Source organism: Rhagoletis zephyria, unplaced genomic scaffold, assembly GCF_001687245.7.
Source record: "Rhagoletis zephyria isolate East Lansing unplaced genomic scaffold, Rhagoletis_zephyria_1.1 Rzeph_scaffold_01356, whole genome shotgun sequence".
Taxonomy (NCBI): domain Eukaryota; kingdom Metazoa; phylum Arthropoda; class Insecta; order Diptera; family Tephritidae; genus Rhagoletis; species Rhagoletis zephyria.
Window position 1 is genome coordinate 42,938 of NW_016158440.1, and position 23,523 is coordinate 66,460.

At 38.1% G+C, this 23,523-nt stretch overlaps 2 protein-coding genes across 2 annotated transcripts in view; one reads left to right on the top strand and one right to left on the bottom strand.

Moving 5' to 3' along the window:
- The window catches only part of Ctps (CTP synthase), a 96,069-nt gene that overhangs the window by 25,040 nt on the left and 47,506 nt on the right, over positions 1-23,523 (top strand). The gene's annotated exons all lie outside the window — the stretch shown is intronic.
- LOC108363741 (uncharacterized) lies at positions 18,789-20,068 on the bottom strand. Its single transcript, XM_017617202.1, has 2 exons — positions 19,569-20,068; positions 18,789-19,484 (listed from the first exon to the last, which is right to left on the bottom strand). Exons 1-2 carry the CDS (start codon positions 19,886-19,888, stop codon positions 19,223-19,225), a joined length of 582 nt encoding a protein of 193 aa, XP_017472691.1. The 5' UTR covers positions 19,889-20,068; the 3' UTR covers positions 18,789-19,222.

Below are 23,523 nucleotides of genomic sequence, written 5' to 3' on the forward strand. Positions count from 1 at the left end.
TACCCTCGATTGGGGAACCACTTTTTGAGAGTAACCGCTTACCTTTTCGTTTACAGAATGCATATTTTAACATGTGCATGTCATTGGAGGTAAACGAATAAATGTAAAATTTCTTGCCATTGCATTACAGTAATGCAATGGATAAGCGAAAATGGTCTTGAGGCGACTTGTATTGCATTACTGCATTGATACAAAAATAAGTACTTCCCAAAAAAGTTAAAAGTTTTTGCTGGGAAGTTACATGTGCCTATGTATGTATGTATGTATGTATATGTTACCGGGAAAATCCGATCTTAGGTCAAACTAGTTTTGCCCAGGCTAAACTAGTTCTACCTAATGCGATATATCTGTCCCACCGAAAACAAATTTGATACAACAAAAAAATCTTCCATATCCCGTCAAACATAGTCATTAAACTCGATTGCTCCATTCTATCTCAAGGGTCACCAAGAGTGGAAAACTTGTATTATTATTCCTATTGCCAAACTAAATAGAAACAATTCATTAGTTTCTAACTACATACCCATTTCCCTCCTCCCCTGCATATCTAAAGTATTACGCTGTAAAAATGGTGAGAGGATGTACAATGTTGTTAAGTCTTTCCTTTATAACCAGAAGTTCGTTGTTCGGGTCAATGGCTGTTATTCAAAAACTGTTTCTCTTTTAATGTTGTCCCACAAGGATCACCACTTTTGGTTATTTTATTCAATATAGCCTCTGGGAAAGTTAGCTACATTACATTTTTTCTAAGACAAAGGACTTGCCGCAATTGGTCCAAATCTTCAGGAGCTAAGATTTCGGTTTTTTCACATATGCAGAAAACACAAATGTATGCATCCAACCCTATCTGTGTATGACACTCCTTTACACTATACTGACACATTGAAAAAATTGAGAATAATTTTTGACAATAAACTTACTGTTAAGCAGCACTGTGTAATGTAAGATTAAGCTTACTTGCTAGACTAAATATTATAAAGTTTTTATCATAATAATATAAAGTTTCATATAACTACACTGGTAAATGTAATTAGGGCTTTTATATTAGGAAAAATTTACTTTGGACTCGTAATTTACGGACACTGCGCAAAAGTATCTTAAATTGCTAGAAACACCTTACCATGCAGCAGTAAGAAGAACCATAACCATGGCGTAAAGTCCAACACAAATATGCTCATCCTAAAGATTGTTCACTGCAGAAATGAGACCTTATTCTCTCACGTCGAATCCTGATTTCAACAAAAAAACCGATGAAGCAAGCAATCAGCTTTATTTGGTATATTAAGCTACATCATATCTACTCCGATGCCTATTTAAGTAAAAATTCTACCGCAAGGGCATTTGCCCAATTCTATACTCATAAATGACCTTGGAGCTTATTTTCACGGATGGTTCCAGATATGATACCGGCTGTTCTTTTACGGTAACAAAAGGGTTTACAATTGTCGGTGCTTTTCCCGCGTACTGCTCGGCATTTACAATTGCTAGAAGCTGTACCTTTCGCCTCTAAAAACGAAGGAAATTTATTCATATGCACGGACTGTAAATCAGCCATCGAAGCCCTCATTAACAGTGCTAATGATTCTAATATAATTTCGAAATCACGTGAAATACTCGTTCGTCACAAAAACACAATTAAAATTATGTGGTTACCTGGGCACGTCGGAATAGAAGGGGACGAGTTTGCGAACCAATGATTTATGTGTTAAAAACTTAGTTTAACATAACATTTACATCTAAAGAACTGACATTTTCATTATTCTGCAAAACCAGCTATCAGCACATATTTATGTACAAATAGTTAAAATTCGAATTGCAATAACCTTTATCTGATCTTTAAACTAAAATAAAATGAATTAAAGGTAAAATCCTAGTTTTAATATATAGCGTGAATTTTTAAGAAATGCGTAGGTACTTAAAATTATTAACACTTTTGAAAATAGCTGTCAAAACAGTTTTTTTGCTCTCCTGAAAAATTGAGTTTTTGCAGATAGAGGGTATTTAATATAAGCCCTCGATATTGTTATTAAAAAAAACACCCTGTTTTTATAAACATTTGAATCTCAGATATTTACGTAATTCTTATCTTATTAAAGGTCAGACCTATAGTTTTTTTTAATTATTGGGCATCGGTTTTCTTTATAGCGAGACGTTGATGATTTCTGCTGGAAATCCCTATTGAAGGAGCTTACTCTTTGACTTTAAATAGCAAAGAAGGGACAGTTTTACCACAGAAGTTTTTAGCCAAGGATCCAATGTATATCTCTATGAAAAAAATATTGCCCGACAAGTAAACAAAATTACTGTTTTTAAAATTTTTGCTAAAAATAAATTCCCCAAAGAGCCCCATTTGAAATTATTGCAACGAATATATCGTCGCTCCCAACGAAGAGTAGCACATCTCAAATTACCGTGGAAGACTAGCACATTTCACTATTCGCGTCGAAGACTAGCACATTTCATTATTCGCGTCGAAAAGTAGCACATTTCAGATTTTCGCGTGGAAGACTAGCACATTTCACTATTCGCGTTGAAGAGTAGCACATTTCAGAATTTTGCGTGGAAGAGTAGCACATTTCAGATTTTTGCGTGGAAGAGTAGCACATTTCACTATTTGCGTGGAAGACTAGCACATTTCAGATTTTTGCGTGGAAGAGTAGCACATTTCAGATCTTTGCGTGGAAGAGTAGCACATTTCACTATTTGCGTGGAAGACTAGCACATTTCAGATACTCGCGCAGAAGAATAGCGAATTCATATAAAGTGGTACGAGCAGCCGTACAAAACCCAAACATACGTGTATGTAATAATTATTTCTCTTCGACTAAGCTGAGAGTTTAATGTCCCTGCAAAAATCGCGACTACTCCATGCATGCGTGTAAAGAGTACTCCCTAAGGACCAAGGAGTACTCCAAAATTAACCACAATTCATATAAAAAATATGGTCCAATTAACATTGCGATGTCCTAGGGCAGGACTATATACTCCATCCCTGTATTACATCAGAGTAGCACAAAACTACTCCAACATATTAACAATGGCATTTTTGTTATATTTTTTCGTTTGTACACGCTTTTGTTCTTCACTTCTCAAATGCGTTTTCGAAATTAATAAAAACCAAGACAAAAATTAAAAATTACATGTTGCCTCTGACGGCATTCGAACCGGAACATGCTGGGAGCTAAGAACTAACAGCGAGCATCTCTACACGCTCAGCTACAGCCAGACATGCAAATGTGCTTTCAAATTCTCAACTTCAATCACATTTCGTTAAAACACGAGCAGTGATCGGACAACAAACAATAAGCTGGCGGAGAGACACGAGTTGGTCCTCTACAGCATGACAGAGGAACACTTTTGTAAGTACTCCAATTTACCACAAATAGACTACATGGTCCCACGATTTTTGCAGGGGTTGTGTATGGAGCTTTTCGGTATTTTATTACAAATAGAATAAACGTTTATTTTCCTCCTACTCGTTTGGACGCATATTCGCGTCTTCCTCAGGGAATCTATTTATAAATACGAGAAACATATATGTGCATTAGGGTGGTCCAAAAATGCATGTGAAAAAGTAAAGTCGGAATTTTTATGCTCTCACCCCCTAGGATTGTTCTATACCGAAAAAATATATCCATATTTTTTATTTTGAAATCAAAAAATAGTTAGAGGTCGCTCAAAGCGCCCAAAGTTTCCCATGTTCATATTTTATATGGGGAAAAATACTTTTGGTAGAAATGGTATATAATTCAAAAAAACTTTTTTTTCTATCGGAAAACTTTTTTCATCTGCAGGATTCCCAATAATAATACCCAATTGTTTATTTAACCTTTTTTCATCGCAACTATAATTTGTAGGTCCGCCAAAAACCCAAAAAACCTCGAAAAATGCAATGGGGGACAAATAAAAAATCGTTAGTATTAAAAAATTGTTAAATAAATAATTGGGTATTATTATTGAAAGTCTCCTGAAGAGAACCAGAGTTTACTGATCGAAAAATATTGATTTTCAAAAATTCTATACCATTTCTACGAAAAGTTGTTTTTTCCCCATACAAAAATACATGGAAAACTTTGAGCGCTTTGAACGACCACTAAATATTTTTTGATTTAAAAAAAAAAATATGGGTACACTTTTCTATATACAACAATCCTAGGGAGTGACAGCATTACAATTCCGACTCTACTGTTTTTGGACCACCCTAATGTACATGCAGTCATATCAAGAGCACCTCATTTCAAAGTGATATTGTTTTCCACTTATTTTTATGTACTTATTTTTAAGAATTTTCATTAAAATAAAGTTCATTCTCTGAAGAAGTCCAATAAACCCATGATTCAATAATAGAAAGGTTTTGTAATAAAACAGTCTTCTCGCTCCCACACATAAAGTCGGCTCCTTTACTTGTGCATAATGTTGCTTACTCTATAGTTTCTAGTGATATTAGTAGTAAAACCAAAAATTCTTCATACTAAATATTCGCTGGCGTCACCTTCGTTTGCGTAATTTTCTAGAACAAGTGTAGAATAGCGACCGTTTAGCTATAAAATAACCAAAAATGCCGATTGATAGAACTTTTTACGTTGATTTCAACGATACCAAATTTATTTGTCACTGGTAAAAAAAGAAGATATAAGAGGTTTATTTGTATTTTTTATTATCACTAAATTGTTGAAACCCAAAAGTAGATCATGATAAAGTATGTAATATTGAATTACAGATAATAACTTGTACTTTCTAAATTATATAAAATTCTTTACCATTAATTATGCAGTTTTTTCAAAAAAGGTTATTTCATGAAAAAAATATTTCTTCGTTTTTTAGTGGTTTTGGTTTAAAAATACAAAAAGCTATAAATTATGTACATCATCTGAAGAACAAATTAATTACCTTTATGGTGACGTCATTAGCTGTTTAATCGGTTATAAAGTACATAAGATATTAATATTTAAAATATCTAAAAACTGAACTTTAACCTTCTAGAACCTCTTCATTTTTTACTTGCGCCAAATCATTTTGGCATGGTTGAAATGAGCATAAAAAGTTCTATTGATCCGCATTTTTCGTTTTTGCATAGCTGAACGGTCGGCATTCTAGATTTGTTCCCGGAAATGACGAATAACTTAAATCAAAAATGCATATTTTTATGTAGATATTGTTTAGTATTTCCATTAAAACACCAAATATATTGCAAATTCGCATAGAATTAATAATACACATTTTACTTCTAATTGTATACTTTGCATCCTTTTTGTAGTACCATTCTACTACCGTTTTCGCAAAATGCGATCACATTCTTCCCCTTTCTCCTACTTCCAAATACAAATCTAGATAAAGGAGTGTCAAATTTTAGCTGTCACAAATTACACAACCTTGTATTATTGAATCATGATATAAACCCAAATTTAAAACTTTATAGAAAACTAAAAAAAACTAAAAATGTTCATCCAAATGTCAAATAATTTTTTTCTAAGAATTTTTTGAGTATATAGATTTAAAGCCCTTTCAATTTTATTGCAATAATGTGCTAGTTTCAAGTGGCTAAAAAATTTCCGTTGTTGCGGTTTTCTTTCATATAACGAGTAATTTTTAGCAAAAAAAAAACCGACTTCAACTCCCATATAAAAAAAAATATATATATATATATCTCACGATCCACTGATCGGATCTTAACCAGATTAGTATGGGACCACCTCTGAGACACTACCTTTCCGATGCAAAAAGAATTATCGAAATCGGTTGACGTGGTCCAAAGTTATGCGGTAACATACATAAAAAAAAAAAAAAAATATTCCGACGAACTGATAACCTCCTCCTTTTTTTGGAAGTCGGTTAAAAATAAATTGTGTTTATTCGTTATATAGTAGCAAATGCGACAAAAATAATCAAAGGAATCAAAGGATATACCGTCGGAATTTCATGAATTTTATAATAGAATTACACAAATGTAAAATAAGCACTTGAATTTCCAATATAAATTATGCTTTTATGATTTAGTTTAAATGTGCTAGTCTTCCAAAAATCTGAAATGTGCTACTCTTCCACGCAAAAATCTGAAATGTGCTAGTCTTCCACGCAAATAGTGAAATATGCTACTCTTCCACGCAAAAATCTGAAATGTGCTAGTCTTCCACGCAAAAATCTGAAATGTGCTACTTTTCGACGCGAATAATGAAATGCGCTAGTCTTTCACGCTAATAGTGAAATGTGCTAGTCTTCCACGCGAATAGTGAAATGTGCTACTCTTCGTAGGGACCGACGATATGTAACATCAAAAGCAAATCACGAATCAAAAGTAAAGCACGAATGACAGTGCACACTTTCTTCTTTTTAGTCTAGTAGTTTTTTTAAGATTGGCCCAAAAAAATCATAATAAAGAAAGAAAACAATGCATGTATTTAAAGAAAAAAACATTGTTAAAAAGATTATGTTCTCTCGTACGTCAAAGGTCAAGTAGAAGTTGGAACTTGTATGGCTGCCCATTGATAGCTCGGTTATAAAGTTTAAGAAATAACATGTTTAAAGACATTTTTATCAAAGTTGATAGATATGACATTTGATCAGTTTTGTTACCCAAATACTCCCACGACCACAGGCAAAAATATTGGCTACAACTTGGCATTTTGTTTGCCATATATACATTTTATCGGTTCAATTGCACAACATTCGCATTCGCATAAGCTCCGCATTGTTTATTGCGAATGCGAATGTGGAAATTAATGCGGAAGATCCGCGGTTGCGAATGCGAATGCGAATATTCGCAGCAACCCTGGTATGTACATATAAACTTTTACAATATTGAATGCAGACATGAACCATACTATGGTGCAAGTATTGTTCAATGCAATGCGGGTCCATAGTAATTTTAAGCCGTCTCATGAAACTCCTTCCATCCTTTCCTTCGCTTACAACTCTTAATGGTGGCATTCAGTTCTCAGTGAACTCTATGAAGAAGTCTGCCTCAAGGTCAATAAAATTGTCGAATAAAAATAAAAATGTACACAAATTTTTAATCGGTGAACTACTGAATTAAATGATCAAGTGATTTGAACTAAATTTCCCAACTCTAGTTCGCAGTAGCTACAGCCAGTGTTACCGCGATCTCATGAAAAAATGGATAAGGATTAAGACAAGAGTTTGTGTGAGCAAATCCAATTTTTTTGCAGCCAATGTCAGTTATCAAAATTTGTCATGTATCAAAATTTGTACTACGCGGAAAATTTAAGTATCTCGCGAAATGAGCGAAAAAACAAAGTATACTCCGAAAATTTGCACAAACACGTATCACTTTTGAAGTATATGGATCAAAACGGCAACACTGGCTACATCATCTGAATTTCTATCGCTCTCAGCCATTGGCAGCGCCGCGTCCGATTCGTAGGCCAGTTTGTAGTTTGGTTGTGTTTGCTTCCCTCTTAACCGCAACTATGGCAAAATTGTGTGGTGAGGGGCGCCTGGATTGAGCTTAACGGCTTGTTGGTGTTGCCGGCCTGATGGCCTGCCGAAAAGCTAGTCGCTGGTCAAATCGACTGCCGAACACATACCCGTGTGCTCGCTCATCGGAGGCCTATTAATTTAATAGGTACATGAGCTGCAACACATGTTCATATGTGTGTTAATGCCCTGCAGTAATTCAGACTCACCCTAGGTTAGCCCTCAGATAGTCCCCATTGTTACCAGCACTAGTCCCTCATAATTCCCCTGCCAATGGTTTCAACTGCCATTTTTAGCATTGGCGTGTCATTGGAAAATGACCGGTACACTCAACAGTGACCGTAAGATAGTCCTGGACTAGTCCAATTTTCGAGATTTTTTTTCGTTGGAACACGATTGCGTTCTGCACTTCAAAGATGCTTTTTCATATTTCGAAAACACAAAAAAAATTATTTTATCATTTTATAACCATGTTGATTCTGACCGCATTTGAACTCAGACCCTCCTGAAAGCTAACAAGTAGTGGCAAGCATCTCTGCGCACTGAGCTACAGACACGCATGTAAATGTGTGTTCAAATGTTCACTTTGAATCAAGGACAGACGAAGCGATTGGGGCATTTACAGAGTGGTTCTGTAAAATTTTTTTTATTGAATTGCAAGACAATAACACCTTGTCACTGCCAAATTGTACTTTTCGTCTATCTCTAGACCAATTCCTTGGGGACTGGTCGAAAGATGACATTCTCAATGCAAGAAAATGTCCAATTCTGACCAGTCAAATTTTAACCAGTGAAGTACTAGTCCTTTACGGAAAATTGGCCGCCTTATTGCTGTAGCGTGCATACATATGTAAATATGTATGTATTTGCGTTTCTGCCTCTTCATAAAAAGTGTTGAAGGAGTATCGGGCTTCACGACCCATTTCGCTGTTCGTCAGCCGTTTGTCCTGGCGAACGCACCACGCTGCAAATCAACTACATATTAGCAGCCACTTCTTAAACATCATCATCATGTTCGTCATCAGTAATAGCAACTGCGCCTGCAATAAAAGCAACCCATCAGACTTTGGTTTCAGCCAGAGCAAAGCTGGCCGGGCCGGCTACTCCATTCTACCTCATCATGCCTCACAGCTACATATTTCATTTTGCTTCGTTTCGCTCTTAATGGCTAGCTGGCTGGTTGGCTGGCTTCAGCCGCGAGTGCTATTTTAATATTGCGTGTGTGCACATTTGCACATACATACATACATACATATGTATGTATATCATATCTATGCACACTAAGGCTGTCCTAGTTTGTATGGGCTAATTTAAAAATGCGTTTTTTATTGAACGCCGCCCGGATATTATTCCCTTTTTATTTGAAACACTTATAGGAAATATTTTAAAACAATCGGTCAGGGTTTGATAGAAGCGAAAAACCCATGCTTGTTTTTAGCTTTATTAAAAAAACACGGATCAGTTTTTTATAAATTTCGAATTTTATTGTAAACACAGTAGAGTAGGGATGTTCAAATAAGATCGGTGTTTCCAAAAACCGGTTGTTTTAAATTTAGTTAATGATCTTTTCCAGTTTGTTTTTATTTAGATGTTAATAGTTTTTTTTTTTTGCTTTTAAACCGAAAACCGAAAATTCGGTTTTTACATTCGTCAGCATTGGATAATTATTTTGCAATTTGTCGATATAAGAATACAATTTTACGGCGTACCACAAACTTCAAATTAACTACTCAATTTTTGTTTGCTGATCTACTAGCATAATCGATTGTGAATACTGAAATTTCGTACAAAGTTTGAAACTTGGATTTATATGTCGCTTGTTAAAACATAACCCATATTTTAATAAAAATTTACAAAAAAACCTTGACTCAATTTTGAAGTTAATATCTAATATATTCCCATATAGTATGCAGAAATTGCTGCTACCTTTTCTTCTATGCTGTGTAACAATTTTATAGCTGTATTGATTACCAGTATCTCTCTAGGACAAAATATGCATTCATTTTTACTATGGGGGCATTTGTAAACTCAGAACTTTAAAGCCGTTTTTCTCGAGTTTATTTTTTTTGAACTATGACATTATTTAAGTAAATGAGCGATATGCATTTATTATATTTCGTATATTGGAAATGAAGTTGTTATATAAAATTAAGAAAAATTATTGTTTTAAGGAATTTGCCTTGGATAGCTGTAAGTAATAAGTGTAAGTGAAAATTTAAATTAATTTAATATATAATTTTTTGCAGTGTTTTTGTAATTTGTTTCTTTTCCGTAAACCGAAAAGATCAGGCTTTTAGTACAGATTTTTTAAACTGGTTTAAAGCCTGCATATAAAAAACCGTGATTAATCGAAAAACCGATTTGTTGGAAACGGTGCCCATCCCTACAGTAGAGGTGGAGAAAACATCGATGGCACTATCGATGCATCGATGTTTTTGCGTTTTTGTTAAACATCGATGGTTGATGGCAACTATCGATGTTTCCTTTGAACACTTCTGTGAATGTAAAGATCGATAAGTTAAAGGAGATAACGCAAAAGGTATATTAATTTCTAGTTTACAACATTTTCAAGCAAAAATCTAAATATTTTCAAAGACTTATTGAAAAACATTTCACCTTTTTTTAATTGCTGTGTGTGTGTGTCGGCCGCTGTGGTGTAGTGGTAAGCAGTGCGCGCTTTCACTCATCAGCACCTGGGTTCAAGCCCTGGTCAAAGCAACATCGCAAAAAATATAGAAAAAGGTTTTTTCTTAACAGCGGTTGTCACACGGCAGGCAATGGCAAACATCTAAGTGTATTTCTGCCATGAAAAACAGCTTCTCATAAAAATACAATCGCCGTTCGCAGTCGGCGTAAGCTCGAACAAACACTAACATATGTGTAAGCGCCAATGTATTATTATTATTATTATTATGTCCACCCCATCGAATTAAAATGTTATGTTTTTACAAGCATATATTTAGCTTTACTTACATATATATCTGGAGTTTTGCAATAAATTTTTAAGCAAGTTCCGCTGTGTGGCGCAGGTATGAGATATATGAAAACCCCGTATTTTTTGGTCCAATATGGCTCATATTAGGAATATATGTTACTTGCACGGAAAAAAATGGCTCCACAAAAAATCTGTTTGATTAATTTCATTTGCAAAAACATACATTTAAAAGCTATTGGGTCGTATTCATAGTAAAAATTAAGTTCATACCATCATTTTTAATGGGTTATCTGTCAAAAAAGCTGCAACTAACTTTAAGTAACAACTTAATTTCGACTTTGACCGCCCTATTTTTTCAGAATAATCGATGTTACATCGATGGTAACAAATATCGATATTTCTCCACCTCTAATACACAGCAGCAGGTGTACGCCAGCATTACTGCTGTATTGGAGACACTTCGCTTTAGTACTTTATTGCGAACCGACTCTTCAGGCAGACGAAGCGGCAATCGTGTGCAAGCACAAACTCGAATAATTGGTCAGCAAAAAGTACTTAAGCGCGGCGATTTATTAGGTCACGAAGAAGTAGGGATGCAAATTTTGGGCAGTAACATCGATACATCGATGTTCGATGCATCGGAGAAAAAAACATCGAGGCTAAAATACATCGCCAGAGAAACATCGATGTTTTGCAATTTGTTAATTTCTAGTCAAATTTAAAGAAATATTGAATTCTTTATTAATTATAAATGTATTTTCCTGTATTTTATTATCCTCTCTATACCCTTTTTATTATTAGAATCAAAATGCATACCATCGTAAGGTCGTTCGGGCCTAAAGATCCTATGCCTGATCTTGTTGAAGCAGCTATAACTTCTTACATTTGTAAATTATTGTTGCTTCTCCACAACATTTTTCATAAAAAACGGCCTCAAGCTCAACAAAATTGTTGAATATAATTGTTATAAAGCCATAAATAACAAAAAAATTCTAAATGAATAATAAAATAAAATAAAAATAAAGTCGATGTGTAAAACATCGGTAAAACTTCCATCGATGTATCGTCAATTTCGCGATGTTAGTAAATTGTAAACATCGATGGCAAACATCGAAAATTGAACCGATATTATCGATGTTTCAAAAACATCGGTGCATCGTTTGCATCCCTACGAAGAATTGAAAGTCATAAAAGTGAAATAGTCATGTGCTGAGTCGATACCTTTAAGTATTGATCGATACTCGATACCGATTTGAGAAGTATCGAATACTTTCGATACTCGGTACCGAAACGTTTAGGCTTCCAATAAGAACGCATGTAGACTAAAATTAAAAGCAGTTCAGGGGAGCCTAGCCTACCAAACGGAAGTGTAGGGGCTAATAGAGGTTTTAATGCTGATTCAAATGAAAAATATGTATACATTTTTCGTCGCTAAAATGCAGAGAAACTCTTCCTTATTTGAAAAATTTTCTTCTAGATGAATCGGACGATGTTATCTTTGTAGGCCTGAAATACTTTTTCATCCGTCAAAGCATTTTTTTTTTAATTTTAGATTCACGAAGGTGGAAACTGATAGAATGGTATTTTACTGTTCCGATAAAGTCAAGAGGGCAATTATAGTGTTGTTTTGCGACGGAAATATATTGATATTGGTTTCCACATGGTTTAGTACAAATCGTTCAGCCTTTGGGAAATCATCGTTTTATTCGTACTAATTGTGAAGCATATTCATAGTCGAACGAGTCGATGCAGCTTTCTTTACTGATATTATGGTGAGAATTATGCTAAAAAGCTGCAATTATGTATAGAATCGGTATTGGGTACCGAAAAGGAAGTATTGGGTACCAAAATCATTCTGAAGTATTGGGTACTGGCAATTGCACATCACTAAAGTGAAATAATTAATTTGAATAAGATGTGAAATAAATGGAAAAAAGTGTTTTTATTGATTAATAAGTTTAATAAGTCAGTGTTACAAAGAGATCAAAAATTTGAATCAAAGAGATCGAAAATTTTAATACTTTTACATACAGCAGCGGTCAAAATAATAGCAGCAAAATTCAAAATTATATTAATTGCAACTCCTATTTATTTATTGATTTTTAATAATTTTCATTTAAAATAAAGTTCGATCTATAACAGAAACCACAGAAATAAAAATTAAAAAATCACATCAAGTTCACAAAAATGAATGAAATTTAAAAAATTTTTCATAAAAATTTCAAACTTTTTATTCAGAATGTTTAGAAAATTTTCGAGCATGCAGTTTTGTAGCCTATTCAATTTTAGTATAATAAAGTGCAAGTTTCAAGTCACTAAAAATTACCATTGATTTTGTAGAATTTTTTTGTCGAGGGTGTTGCGCATTTTCTTCCAGATAAAAATAACTTGTGTTTATATGTATGTTACTGGGAGAAAATGCTGAACACCGTCGAACTTTATTTTAAATGAAAATTATTAAAAATTCAATAAACAGGAGTTGCAATTAAATACTTTTATGAAGGGGCACCGAAATTGCGCATATGGAAACTGTGCATTTAGACATTATTTCGGTTTTTGTTATATGGGTGTTTCCTGCGTTACGGACGTTCCGTTTGGAGACACTTTTTTCATTATAAGAACTATAGTAGGCTCTTAATGAACACACATTTTTTGTCGTGAGTAGTAATCATCAATACCTATCTGAAATGNTAGTAGGCTCTGAATGAACACAAATTTCTTGTCATGAGTAGTCCTCATCAATACCTATCTGAAATGAATAAAAATATTTTCCACAAATGCTATATGGTAAGTGTATAGCGATTAAAAGTTCCCGTTCGGACGTTCCCAAAATGGAACTCCTATCGAAGATTACTGATGATTTTTGCTAAATTCTGCGAATCTGTTAAAGGTGCAAAAAATAATGTGTAAATAATAATAATAACCCCCTTATTCTAGAACCCGAATTTTCGTAATTCGTAATTCGTAGCTACCCTAATTCGGGTCTACCCTTTCTGAGCTGCAGAAAACTGGCCCTGGCTCGCAAAAGAGAGCTCGAACTCGATCGGTCTCCCCTACAGGCGAGCCGGAAAAGAAAAAAAATACTAATAATAATAATAATAGTAGTAAAAATATTATTATTAATAACGCTAATAACAATAATGGTTATAATAATAATGCAAAGGAAACCGTACCAGATAATCAATGGAAAACGGTTGGAAAAAGCAGGAAGCCCAAGCCAGGGCCAGCGCCAGGTGAACCCTTGGTCAATAAGGGCGAGGCGACCAGCCGAAAAAAAGAAGAGGGTGAGAAAAAATAAGAGTCTCGCCAAACTAATCATTAAGCCAGCTGAAGGCAAAACCTATGCAGAGGTGCTGGGAACGATACGTGGTAACCTCCAACCTGAGAAGACGGAGACCGTAATTCGATCTGATCGAGACGCCCGTATTCTCACTAGACGTTTACGTCTAGAAGTTCTGGGCATGGACTGTCTAACCACGGCCTCAGAAGTGGAGAACGCTATACGCGGGGAATTAGGAAAAAAGATGAATGGCCAACTTCGCGTCTCTCTCCTCGCTGTAAACTCGCGAGAACAAAGAATGGCCGTGGTGGAAATTGACGAACTGCCAGGCCGGACTCTTATTGAAAAGGGGAAGCTGCGAGTAGGTTGGATTATCTGCCGAGTCCGAGAGCGCGCGGATGTCCAAAGGTGTTTCCGATGTATGGGGTATGGCCACAAAAAAAACGGCATGCAAAGGCCCAGACAGAAGCAGTTCATGCTGAAAATGTGGTCAGCAGGGCCACATAGCCTCTGCATGTAAAGAAAGCCCAAGCTGCTACCTGTGCTCGGCAGGAGATGGACAGAAAAATGCCAATCACCTGCCCGGGTCGGGAGCGTGCAAGGCCTTCAGGGATGCCCTTGCTGAGGCTAAGACAAAGCTTGGGAGAATATGATTAAATTTATACAAGGCAATATGAACAGGAGTAGGGTAGCTGATGACCTGCTGGACCAATTGGTTCTTGAACAAAGAGCAGACGCTGTCATCATCAGTGAACCCTATAGAACAAATGAAACCTGGCATGTTGACCAATCAGGCTCGGCGTGATATGGATTGCTAACCTCAACCATCGCGCAGAGAANATGGCGCAAATCACTGTGGTGAGCTGCTACCTGTCTCCAAACGACACAGTCCCTGTCTTCAGGGGAAAGCTCGAAGACCTTGAAGACGAATTGCGCGATATAACCGGCCACATAATTGTTGCTGGAGATTTCAACGCAAGAGGCGTGGAATGGGGTATGCCCCAAACAAACACCAGGGGAAGACTGGTCCTTGAAATGGCAGCCCGCATTGGCCTGACCATCCTCAACACCGGAACGACCCCTACATATCGAAGGCCGGGTTTTGGATACTCTATCGACATAACCCTGGTCTCAGAAAGCCTTCTGCGAAGGGCTGACAGATGGAGAGTGATGGGACCACAACTACATCACATTCCAAGTCCCTGACACAACGCGAGGGCAAACACGTAGTATCCCTCGCAGGAAACCAGGATGGAACCCGTCTAGGGTCGATGTTCGCAAGTTCGATACGTCACTCCTAGCAGATTCCCAAGGCATTTCACCCACAACGGGAGAGATCCACAACAGGGAGTCTTGTACTAAGCTGGTCGAAGAAACTATGCGCTGCATTCACCGGGCATGCAAAGCCTCAATGCCACAGAGGAGAGCATGGTCAGGTAAAAAGCAGGTATACTGGTGGAATGACCGAATTGCTGAGCTGCGAAGGGCCTGCCATAGAATGCGGAGACTCGCAACGCGCGCTCGTGGTAGACCCGAGGCGCTGACCAGAGCAGCAGCCTACAAAAGCGCTAAGAAAGCACTTGGGGCCGAGATACAGAAGAGTAAACGGAACTGCTGGAAAGCGCTATGTGACGAAGTGGATCGCGATCCCTGGGGCCAGGGATACAAAATAGTGATGAAAAAGTTCCATACATCATCACAGGCGATGGATGAGGCCCGAGTTAAGAATATAGTGGATGCGCTATTTTCCACACACCCACTAAGAGCATNATACAAAATAGTGATGAAAAAGTTCCATACATCATCACAGGCGATGGATGAGGCCCGAGTTAAGAATATAGTGGATGCGCTATTTCCCACACACCCACTAAGAGCCGACACAGTGTTCGTCGAGGAGCAAGCCGAGGCACCACTGTTTTCGACAGACGAGCTGAAGCTAGCCCTGCGAAGCATGAAAGCCGGCAAGGCTCCAGGCCCAGATGGCATACCAGCGGAGTCAATCAGGTTAGCAGCGAAACCGAGCCCTGCTCTCCTGCTTAACATGTACAACAGCTGCCTTAGGGCTCAGGTCTTCCCAAGCCAATGGAAGAAGGCGAGACTGGTGCTTATACCCAAGGGCAAAGATGACCCAAACTCTCTTTCATCCTTCCGGCCACTCTGCATGCTAGACACAGCAGGCAAAATGATGGAGAGTCTGCTCAAAATACGCTTGACGTCAGCCATAGAAAGCGAGGGAGGCCTTTCACCCCGACAACATGGCTTCAGGAAGGGACACTCAACTATAGGAGCAATTGGCGAAGTAGTCGAGGCGGTACATAAGGCCGAAGAAGCCTGCCACCAGGCGCGGCCAATAGTGCTGCTAGTCACACTGGACGTCAAGAACGCCTTCAACTCGGCAAGATGGGACGACATGCTGGAGTCCATGGAACGGTCTTTCAAGGTTCCAACATACTTGCTAGATATGATCCGGGACTACCTCAGAGACCGCTTGCTTTTCTAAATTTTTTTGCGATGTTGCTTTGACCAGGGCTTGAACCCAGGCGCTGCGGAGTGGAAGCGCGCACTGCTTACCACTACACCACAGCGGCCGCCAATGTATGAATGGTTGTTAGAATAATAAGCAGCCATAACCACTACGTCAACTTAAATTTCCTAACGATGTTTAGTAGTTGCCAAAAACTGTTCGAAGTTGTTCGGGCGTTCCGATTTTTTCCAATGGATAAAATTTTTTGTTTAAGAATTTAAACACACTCATTTTTTAATGCAAATATGGGGTTTTCTTGTAAATAAATCTACATCTATATGAAGGCCTTTATTAACGTTCGTTGAAGTCATTTCTTCGTACAAGCAGACGTACATATTGACGCCTCCAAACCATACTATGCTAAGTCTGATTAACTCTAAGCTGACATAGCATAGTATGGTTTGGAGGCGTCGATATGTACTATATATATATACTGTTACTTACAAAATTGAGTACACGGTTTGTTTTTGTTAATACTCGCAATGTTTTACATGCTAAAGTTTTTTTTTTTTTTATTTTTGTTTTGGTTTGAGATATGGCTTATTTCCGGTTTCGAGCTAAATATCTATACATTGGTCTACCAGAAATACAAGAGAGTTTATAGTAATAGTAAATAGAGAGTAATAAAGCAATTTTCTCTGCCTGAAATTGCTGAGGTAAAATTCCACTCCCTTCTCTCTCCCGTCCATAAAGAGTCGGAAGGTATGACTGAAGAGCATTCATGATATTTATTAAGACAAATCCTACTTCGAAAAGAGAATACGCAATTTCTTTGAAACTTAAAATTTATAGAAGTGCCCTTAATTCAGAGCTTTATAAAACCCTTGTAAGAGCACAGTCTACGAGCAAACCCTTATGAAACCTATTGTCCTTCTCACTTAGACAAAAAATATATAACGGTAAAAATACCTCATATATGTATGAAAGGATACACACGGGCGACGCCTCTAGCTATTGTTGGTCTCACCTTAAAATTATCGCAAATTTTTTTTCATCCCCCCTTCGCAGAATCCTGGCTACGCCACTGGTCGGCGATGAAATCGCATAGGTATGTGGATACCTTAAATCTACATCAACAAGCTGTAATTGAAAAAAAAAAATTGATCGAGGTATTTATGGAAATCGATTGGCGGATTATGGTGTATCTAAAGCAGGCATCTCTACAATAAAGAAAAAAAACGGCATACAATTTCGGAGGCAATGGCGAGCACATATCTGTGGACATTTGACAAACTTAAGTCTTTAACGGAAATACAAAGTAGCATATCGTCGTCTCAGAAAACGGATGTCGAATGTTACAAAACACGGTTTTGAGAAAATTGACTTTGAAGTTTAAGGTCGAATTAATCCGAAACTGTACGGTAGATTTTTGTAATTTTTGAAGGAGACGTAGTTGGTGTTATTAGTTTTGATTTTCCATGTTTTTACATTTAATATCTCTTAAAGTTAAAAAGAAAATTGACTTTTCATTCCGTATACATTTGTCGTAAGTAGCGTTTACTCACCACTTTGTTTTGTCCATAGAACATACGACAATACTAAAGTATCTATTTCAACGACGATGATATAATTTGATGAGAAAACCAGACATATTTATTAAATAATGATTACTTATTAGAAAAAACATAACAAAAACATATTCATGCATTTAATAAAAAAAATCTGTACATGTCTTATGCTGTAAATATGTTACGAACATACGTTTTCTTTATATAAAAACAAAAACAATACTTAAATTCAGTCTTTTGTACATTTTGATTTCTTTCATCTCGTTGGAGACTCAGTGCAAGCTAAAATTTAAAAATTTAAAATTAGTTACTTAGTTTAATTTCCAATTTTAATTGTGTCGTTATAGTAGAGGACCATCGAGTTGTCGTAAGTTCAAAGTTTTGCGATACATACGACAAATGTTATGATTAAAAAAAGATTACTTTTGTATGGGAAATTGTCGTATGTGCCACATACGACAAATGTTTTATGATTTAAAAAAAAAAGTACGTTTGTATGGGAATTTGTCGTATGTGACGCAATTTCAGCACATACAACAAAAGGCATACCCAATCATTAATATTATGTAACATACGACAAAATGCGCACGAAATGTTTTAAAAACCAAAGGAGATATAAAAAAAATGGATTGCAGAAATCAAAAGAGTGCATCAAAATCCCAAAATCGTGATTTTGCACATTCGTCATCCGTTTTATGAGGCGACGATATGTCCACAAACCATATTTTACCGTCAAAGAGAAAGCTGTCGCAATTCCTTTAAAAATGTTTCTGTTTGAAACAACTGAAGTTTTAATTTAAAAAAATTCGTAATGATGAAAACTAAGTCATTGAAATAAATTTAGCGTGTTATTACCTAAAAACAATGTTTATTATAATAGTTTTTTAAATCTTGTAAAGCGCTTAGAAGTTAATAATTCGAAAAGGCTAATCACCCTTGGGACATTTCGGTTAACCTATTTGAGATTCTATAGTATTTTGACCGCTGCTGTAGGTGTGCTTAAATCAAGTTTTTTAAAATAAAAAGAAATACTAATATTTAAAACGATTATTTTCCTCGCTAAAAGAAAAAAAAAATAGAATCTCGGGCGTGCAAGCATAAAAACACTAAATCTGCCGAAATCTTACATGTTATCGACTTTATTGGCCGGACTTCTCACCAAATTACTGGTGCAAAGCTTATAAAGAGTGCTATTTGATCCAACATATCGCAATACTTCGTATACACCAAATGCAATACCACGTATACGATAGTCCGAAAATTTCACAAAAGTGCAAATAAACTTATTTTCTTATAAACTTTTGAATGGTTTTTTAACAGAACTTATTAAATATGAGCGTCTACTAAAATTATTGACCATTAAATTTGTAAAGTAGGCAAGCGCTGGGACAGGCCACTTGCACTTGGATGATACGAGGTATTGCGCGTCAAGCGACGATATGTATTTAATAAATTTGGTGAAATGCTGTAATTAAAATAACAAAATAATTTAATTTCTGAAGCAAAACACATATTTTCTTTATAAGTCATTCTCGCTTCTATCAAGCGTTATCCCATCGACCCCAAATTTTTACTGTAAGTTTTTCAGACGAAAATAAACAAATATTCGGGCGGCGCCTGTTGAAATTTTTATTTGTAAAAATATGGGCACCCTTAGTGCACACACATATGACATACGTTTTTGCCTCATCATTTTCCCCAGGTTTTTGAATTGCTCGGCCTCTGTCGATTGTTTTGGAAGAGGACGTCAGCTGGAGCGTCCCATGTAGGTACGCTAAATACATATGTGTACAAAAGGGAGTGCTGAAAATAAAATAAAAAAGTACAAAAAATCACAAACAAACTGAATTGCGTTTGGCAATTTTATGCGCCCTGTTTTTCTCCTACTCTTTAGCGGCAATTCTCAACGCATTTAACTGTCCGCCATTTGGCAACGCTGCGACCAGAACGACACTAGCCACCAGCCACCAGCCACCAACCATTTCTGCGCGGTTAGGCTTCAATGGTGGCGTTTCTGCTATGTCTTTCCCTTTCAGCTGCCCCTGCTTGGGTCGAAGCAATATTGTGTTGCTGTGATTATTACTGTGCCGTCGCCAGTCGTAATTTGCACGTCGTGGCTGCGACTGCCACTGTGACCAAGCTGCTATGCCTTGCACGCGCTCTTTGTTCCTCTTATCCGTCTGCTCGCCATTTGGCCATGAGGCCATGTGTTTCCTCTTTGCGTTCGAAATGCTTTTCGTGGTTTTGTTTTCATTTTTACGCTCGCCCCTCCATCCGCCATCTCCCCTTCTCGCGTGCACTTTGCACACTCGAACTTCCTTTGCCTGGCTGTCGTTGGCGCAAATACGTGTTGTGTCGGCGCTCTGTTGGTTAGTGATTGCTGTGCCAACGAGCTATGGCCAGCGATGGCTGCCGTAGCAGATAGCATTGAATTGCCGCCGTTGGGTGTTTTGTTTGTTTTATTGTTGCTCCCGTTGCGCGTTACCAAGCATTATTTACCATCGTCATTGTCATCATCATCGCCACCACCACCACCATTGTCGCCATCGCCAAAGTAGCCGTCACTGCCTGTGACTAGTAGAGTCAATGCTAGGTGTGCAGGTTCACTTGACTCCCAGTTCTTCGATTGATACACACATGCACACTCACACACTTACCCATGTACTGATGAATGCACACACACACATTCTTCACATACACTCGGTCGCATATCGGCAAATAAGAATAATGCGCCATTGATGTCGGTTCTTGCTTGCTGCGACTGCCAATGAACCAGTCAGCAGGCCACCAAGCCAGCCATTCAGCTAGGCCGTTTTCCCTGCTCGTTTTGCCTAATGGACAGCCAGTCGCTATCACCTCGCTAGTGTCGACGTCGTTTTAATTTTCTTTACACTTTTCTTCGCTTGGATCACACACTCTCTTCTTTTTCATTCATAGGTGTGTATGTCGATATAGTCACGAAAAAACGCCAACGGCCTGCTTGTTGGTGATTGCTAACACCGGCTAGTCGCCAAAGCGTTTTAATTTTGCTGCCTCCCGCGTTTTCTGTGTACTTTTTTACTTTCGCATGTAAGTGTGTTGTTGGCTATTTTCCACTCTTACTTTTTTTACTTCATATTGCTTATTCCCCGTTGCACCTCTTCAGTGTATCACCATCACTCAATGTCGCACAGCCTTTGTCAGTTTTTTCTGCTTTTCCTCCATCCGCCAGCGCAATGTTTTCTGATTTCTTTTCGTTGCGATTCCATTGTGAGTTTTTAGCTTTCAGTTTTTGGTTTTTTCAGCCATTGCGTTGTGGTGGCGCGTTGTGGCACTTTATTCCTACTGCCCGTCATTTTTCCTTTTTGCCTGTGTCGAGTTTATTTTCGTTTGCCAGTGCCTGTCTGCCTGCCGACCGTCGTTTGGAATGATTTTGTCAGCCAACCAACCATCCAGCCATGCAACCAACAAGCAGTCAGCCAGCCAGCCAGCCAGCGCGTATTGCGCCAAATGCTTGATGCTTTGTTTTTTGTTGTGCCTCCGTTGCTGGCGGTTGCTTGTTTTCACTTTGTTTTGCTTCCATTTCATTCGCTTTTGAAATTTGCGCTTGGCGAATTTCAGAGTGCGCGCACACGGTGGCCGCGCTCATCTGCCCCTCGCGCTCAGCCTGGCTTGGTCTGGTGAACAACTACGTGCCAGTCAGTCAGCGTCCCCTGTTTGAGTAGTCGACGTTGTCGTTTCTGCTGCGTTTCGTCGCTTTTCGCTTTCCTCTCACTCGCATCTCCATCCCATACAAATCAGTCATCCATCCTCACCGCGTTAGCGTCATCATCATCAGCAGCAGTGCAACAAAAATAAAAACAGCAGTGATAACCACCGTTGCGGCTGGGGCTGTGTTGCTGTGCAGTTCGCGGTGAGCCGTGTGCTGCGGTTTTGTTGTTTTCTACTTGACATTGTTGTTGCCATCGTTGTCGATGTGTATTATTCTGCGCTCCAGTCGAAAAGCCCAAATTGTATGCCCACAAGCACAAAGCCTAGCATTCAACGCGCGCAAATACACGCCATCCGAGCCTCCCCTCCGCAACATGTCGCGCGTCATCAAGCGAAACGCCGCCGCTCACTCAACTCACACTCTTTAGTCCTCGTCGCCAACATTGCCGTCATCAAATTGCCGTCATGTGAAGAACGCAAGGTATGGTTCTGGTGGCATAGCCTTATGGCGGCTGTTGACTGTCTGGCTGGCTGGAGCTAACGACAGCAGTGGTGTTGGTGCTGTTGCTGGCGTTTTGCAAGAAGGAGGCAAAAGCGTTTGCGTTTTCTCAAATGCGCTTCCACACGCTGCTGCTCGTTGTTTGCTGCTTATTCAATGCCTGCCCAGCTGCCTCACTGGCTTTCTGCCTGCTGCCAACTGGCCGAATGTGTTGGCTGGCTGGCTGTGTGGCTCTGCTTTGCTGAATTTTCAATTCAGTTGTGAGCCGACTGCAATCAGCAGTGGAAGTGTGTAAATTTTTAAGACGTGATAACGCGAACGCGCGAGTCAAGTCAGTTTTGTGGAGTTCTGGGTTCTGTAAATGCGCGTGTGTTTGTGTCACCATCGTTAACGCTATTGCGCCGTTCGGAGAATCAAAGGAAGATTCAGAGCCAGTACCACATGCATACATATATTCATTGGTTGGTCGTCAGTTGTTTGTTTGCGTACTGATTCGTTAGTTAGCTGACTTGATTGAAGCGACTCTGCTATATATGTATACGCCCACGCCCCGCGCGCCTTCACCTGTAGTTCCATAGCATGTTGTCATCTGTTGCAAACACCTTTATCATCGTCATCAGTCAGTAATGGTGTTGGGGCCACTGCCTGTCGATTTTACTGGTGCGTTCTTTCGCATTTGTCTGCTGCGCGTATGTGTTTTATTGATTTTATATTTCAAGCGACGCCTCCACCAAACGTCCATGCAAAGTTTCGCGGCCTACTCGCATACATGCATTACTGCATATATGTATACCCACGATCCAGAAAATAAAGGTCGCGCCATTCGCGGACCGTTAACCCTCTCTTCGTCGATTTGACAGCATCCACCTAATCGCTGACGTCATAACATACTTTTGTTTACATTCCCTGTTGCCAACTTCATGCCTTTCGCACCAAATTTAGTGGGTATTCAAAACGCGAAAATTTTTGAGTTTGGTTCTTGGCGCGTTTTTGGTGCTTTTGTTTTTAGTTTCAAGACACCAAATTAGAAAATCTTAAAAAATGGAAGCAAAATTTATAGCAATCGTAAGTGTGGTAAGCAACTTTACAAAAATTTAAACAAAATCATGGCACAGTGACAATCATAAGCGACAACAAAATATGTGGCAGCAGCTTCAATCATGCCAGAAGAATCAACCGTCGTGCAAGAAACATTGATTTTTATTAATTTGAATCGGCATCCTTACAATAAAATTATGTATGCATATAAAGTCTATAAAATACGCCAATAAAAGTTTGGTGCTTTTTCAAATTCAAAACTTGGCAATACTGCCTTTTGTCCGATGCTTCCTCTTTTTCTTGTCGAGTTCGTCTTGCTCTCTCATTCTGGTATTTATTGACGTCACGGCCAGTTGCTCTCAGCTCGATTGGCGCAATCTTGTATTCTATCATTCTTGATGTATACCCATATGTATACTCGTACACATTTACATATGTACATACTTATCCATTAATGTTGGTACATATGAGTATATATAGTTTTCCTACCTCCTGATTGCCACATTGGTTTAACTGTCACTACAATTCGCCTCCTGGGAGTCCACTCTCCAAGCCCGTCTAGTTCGTATGCATTGGTAATCACTCCATGATTATATTGCTGATACAGTTTATTCT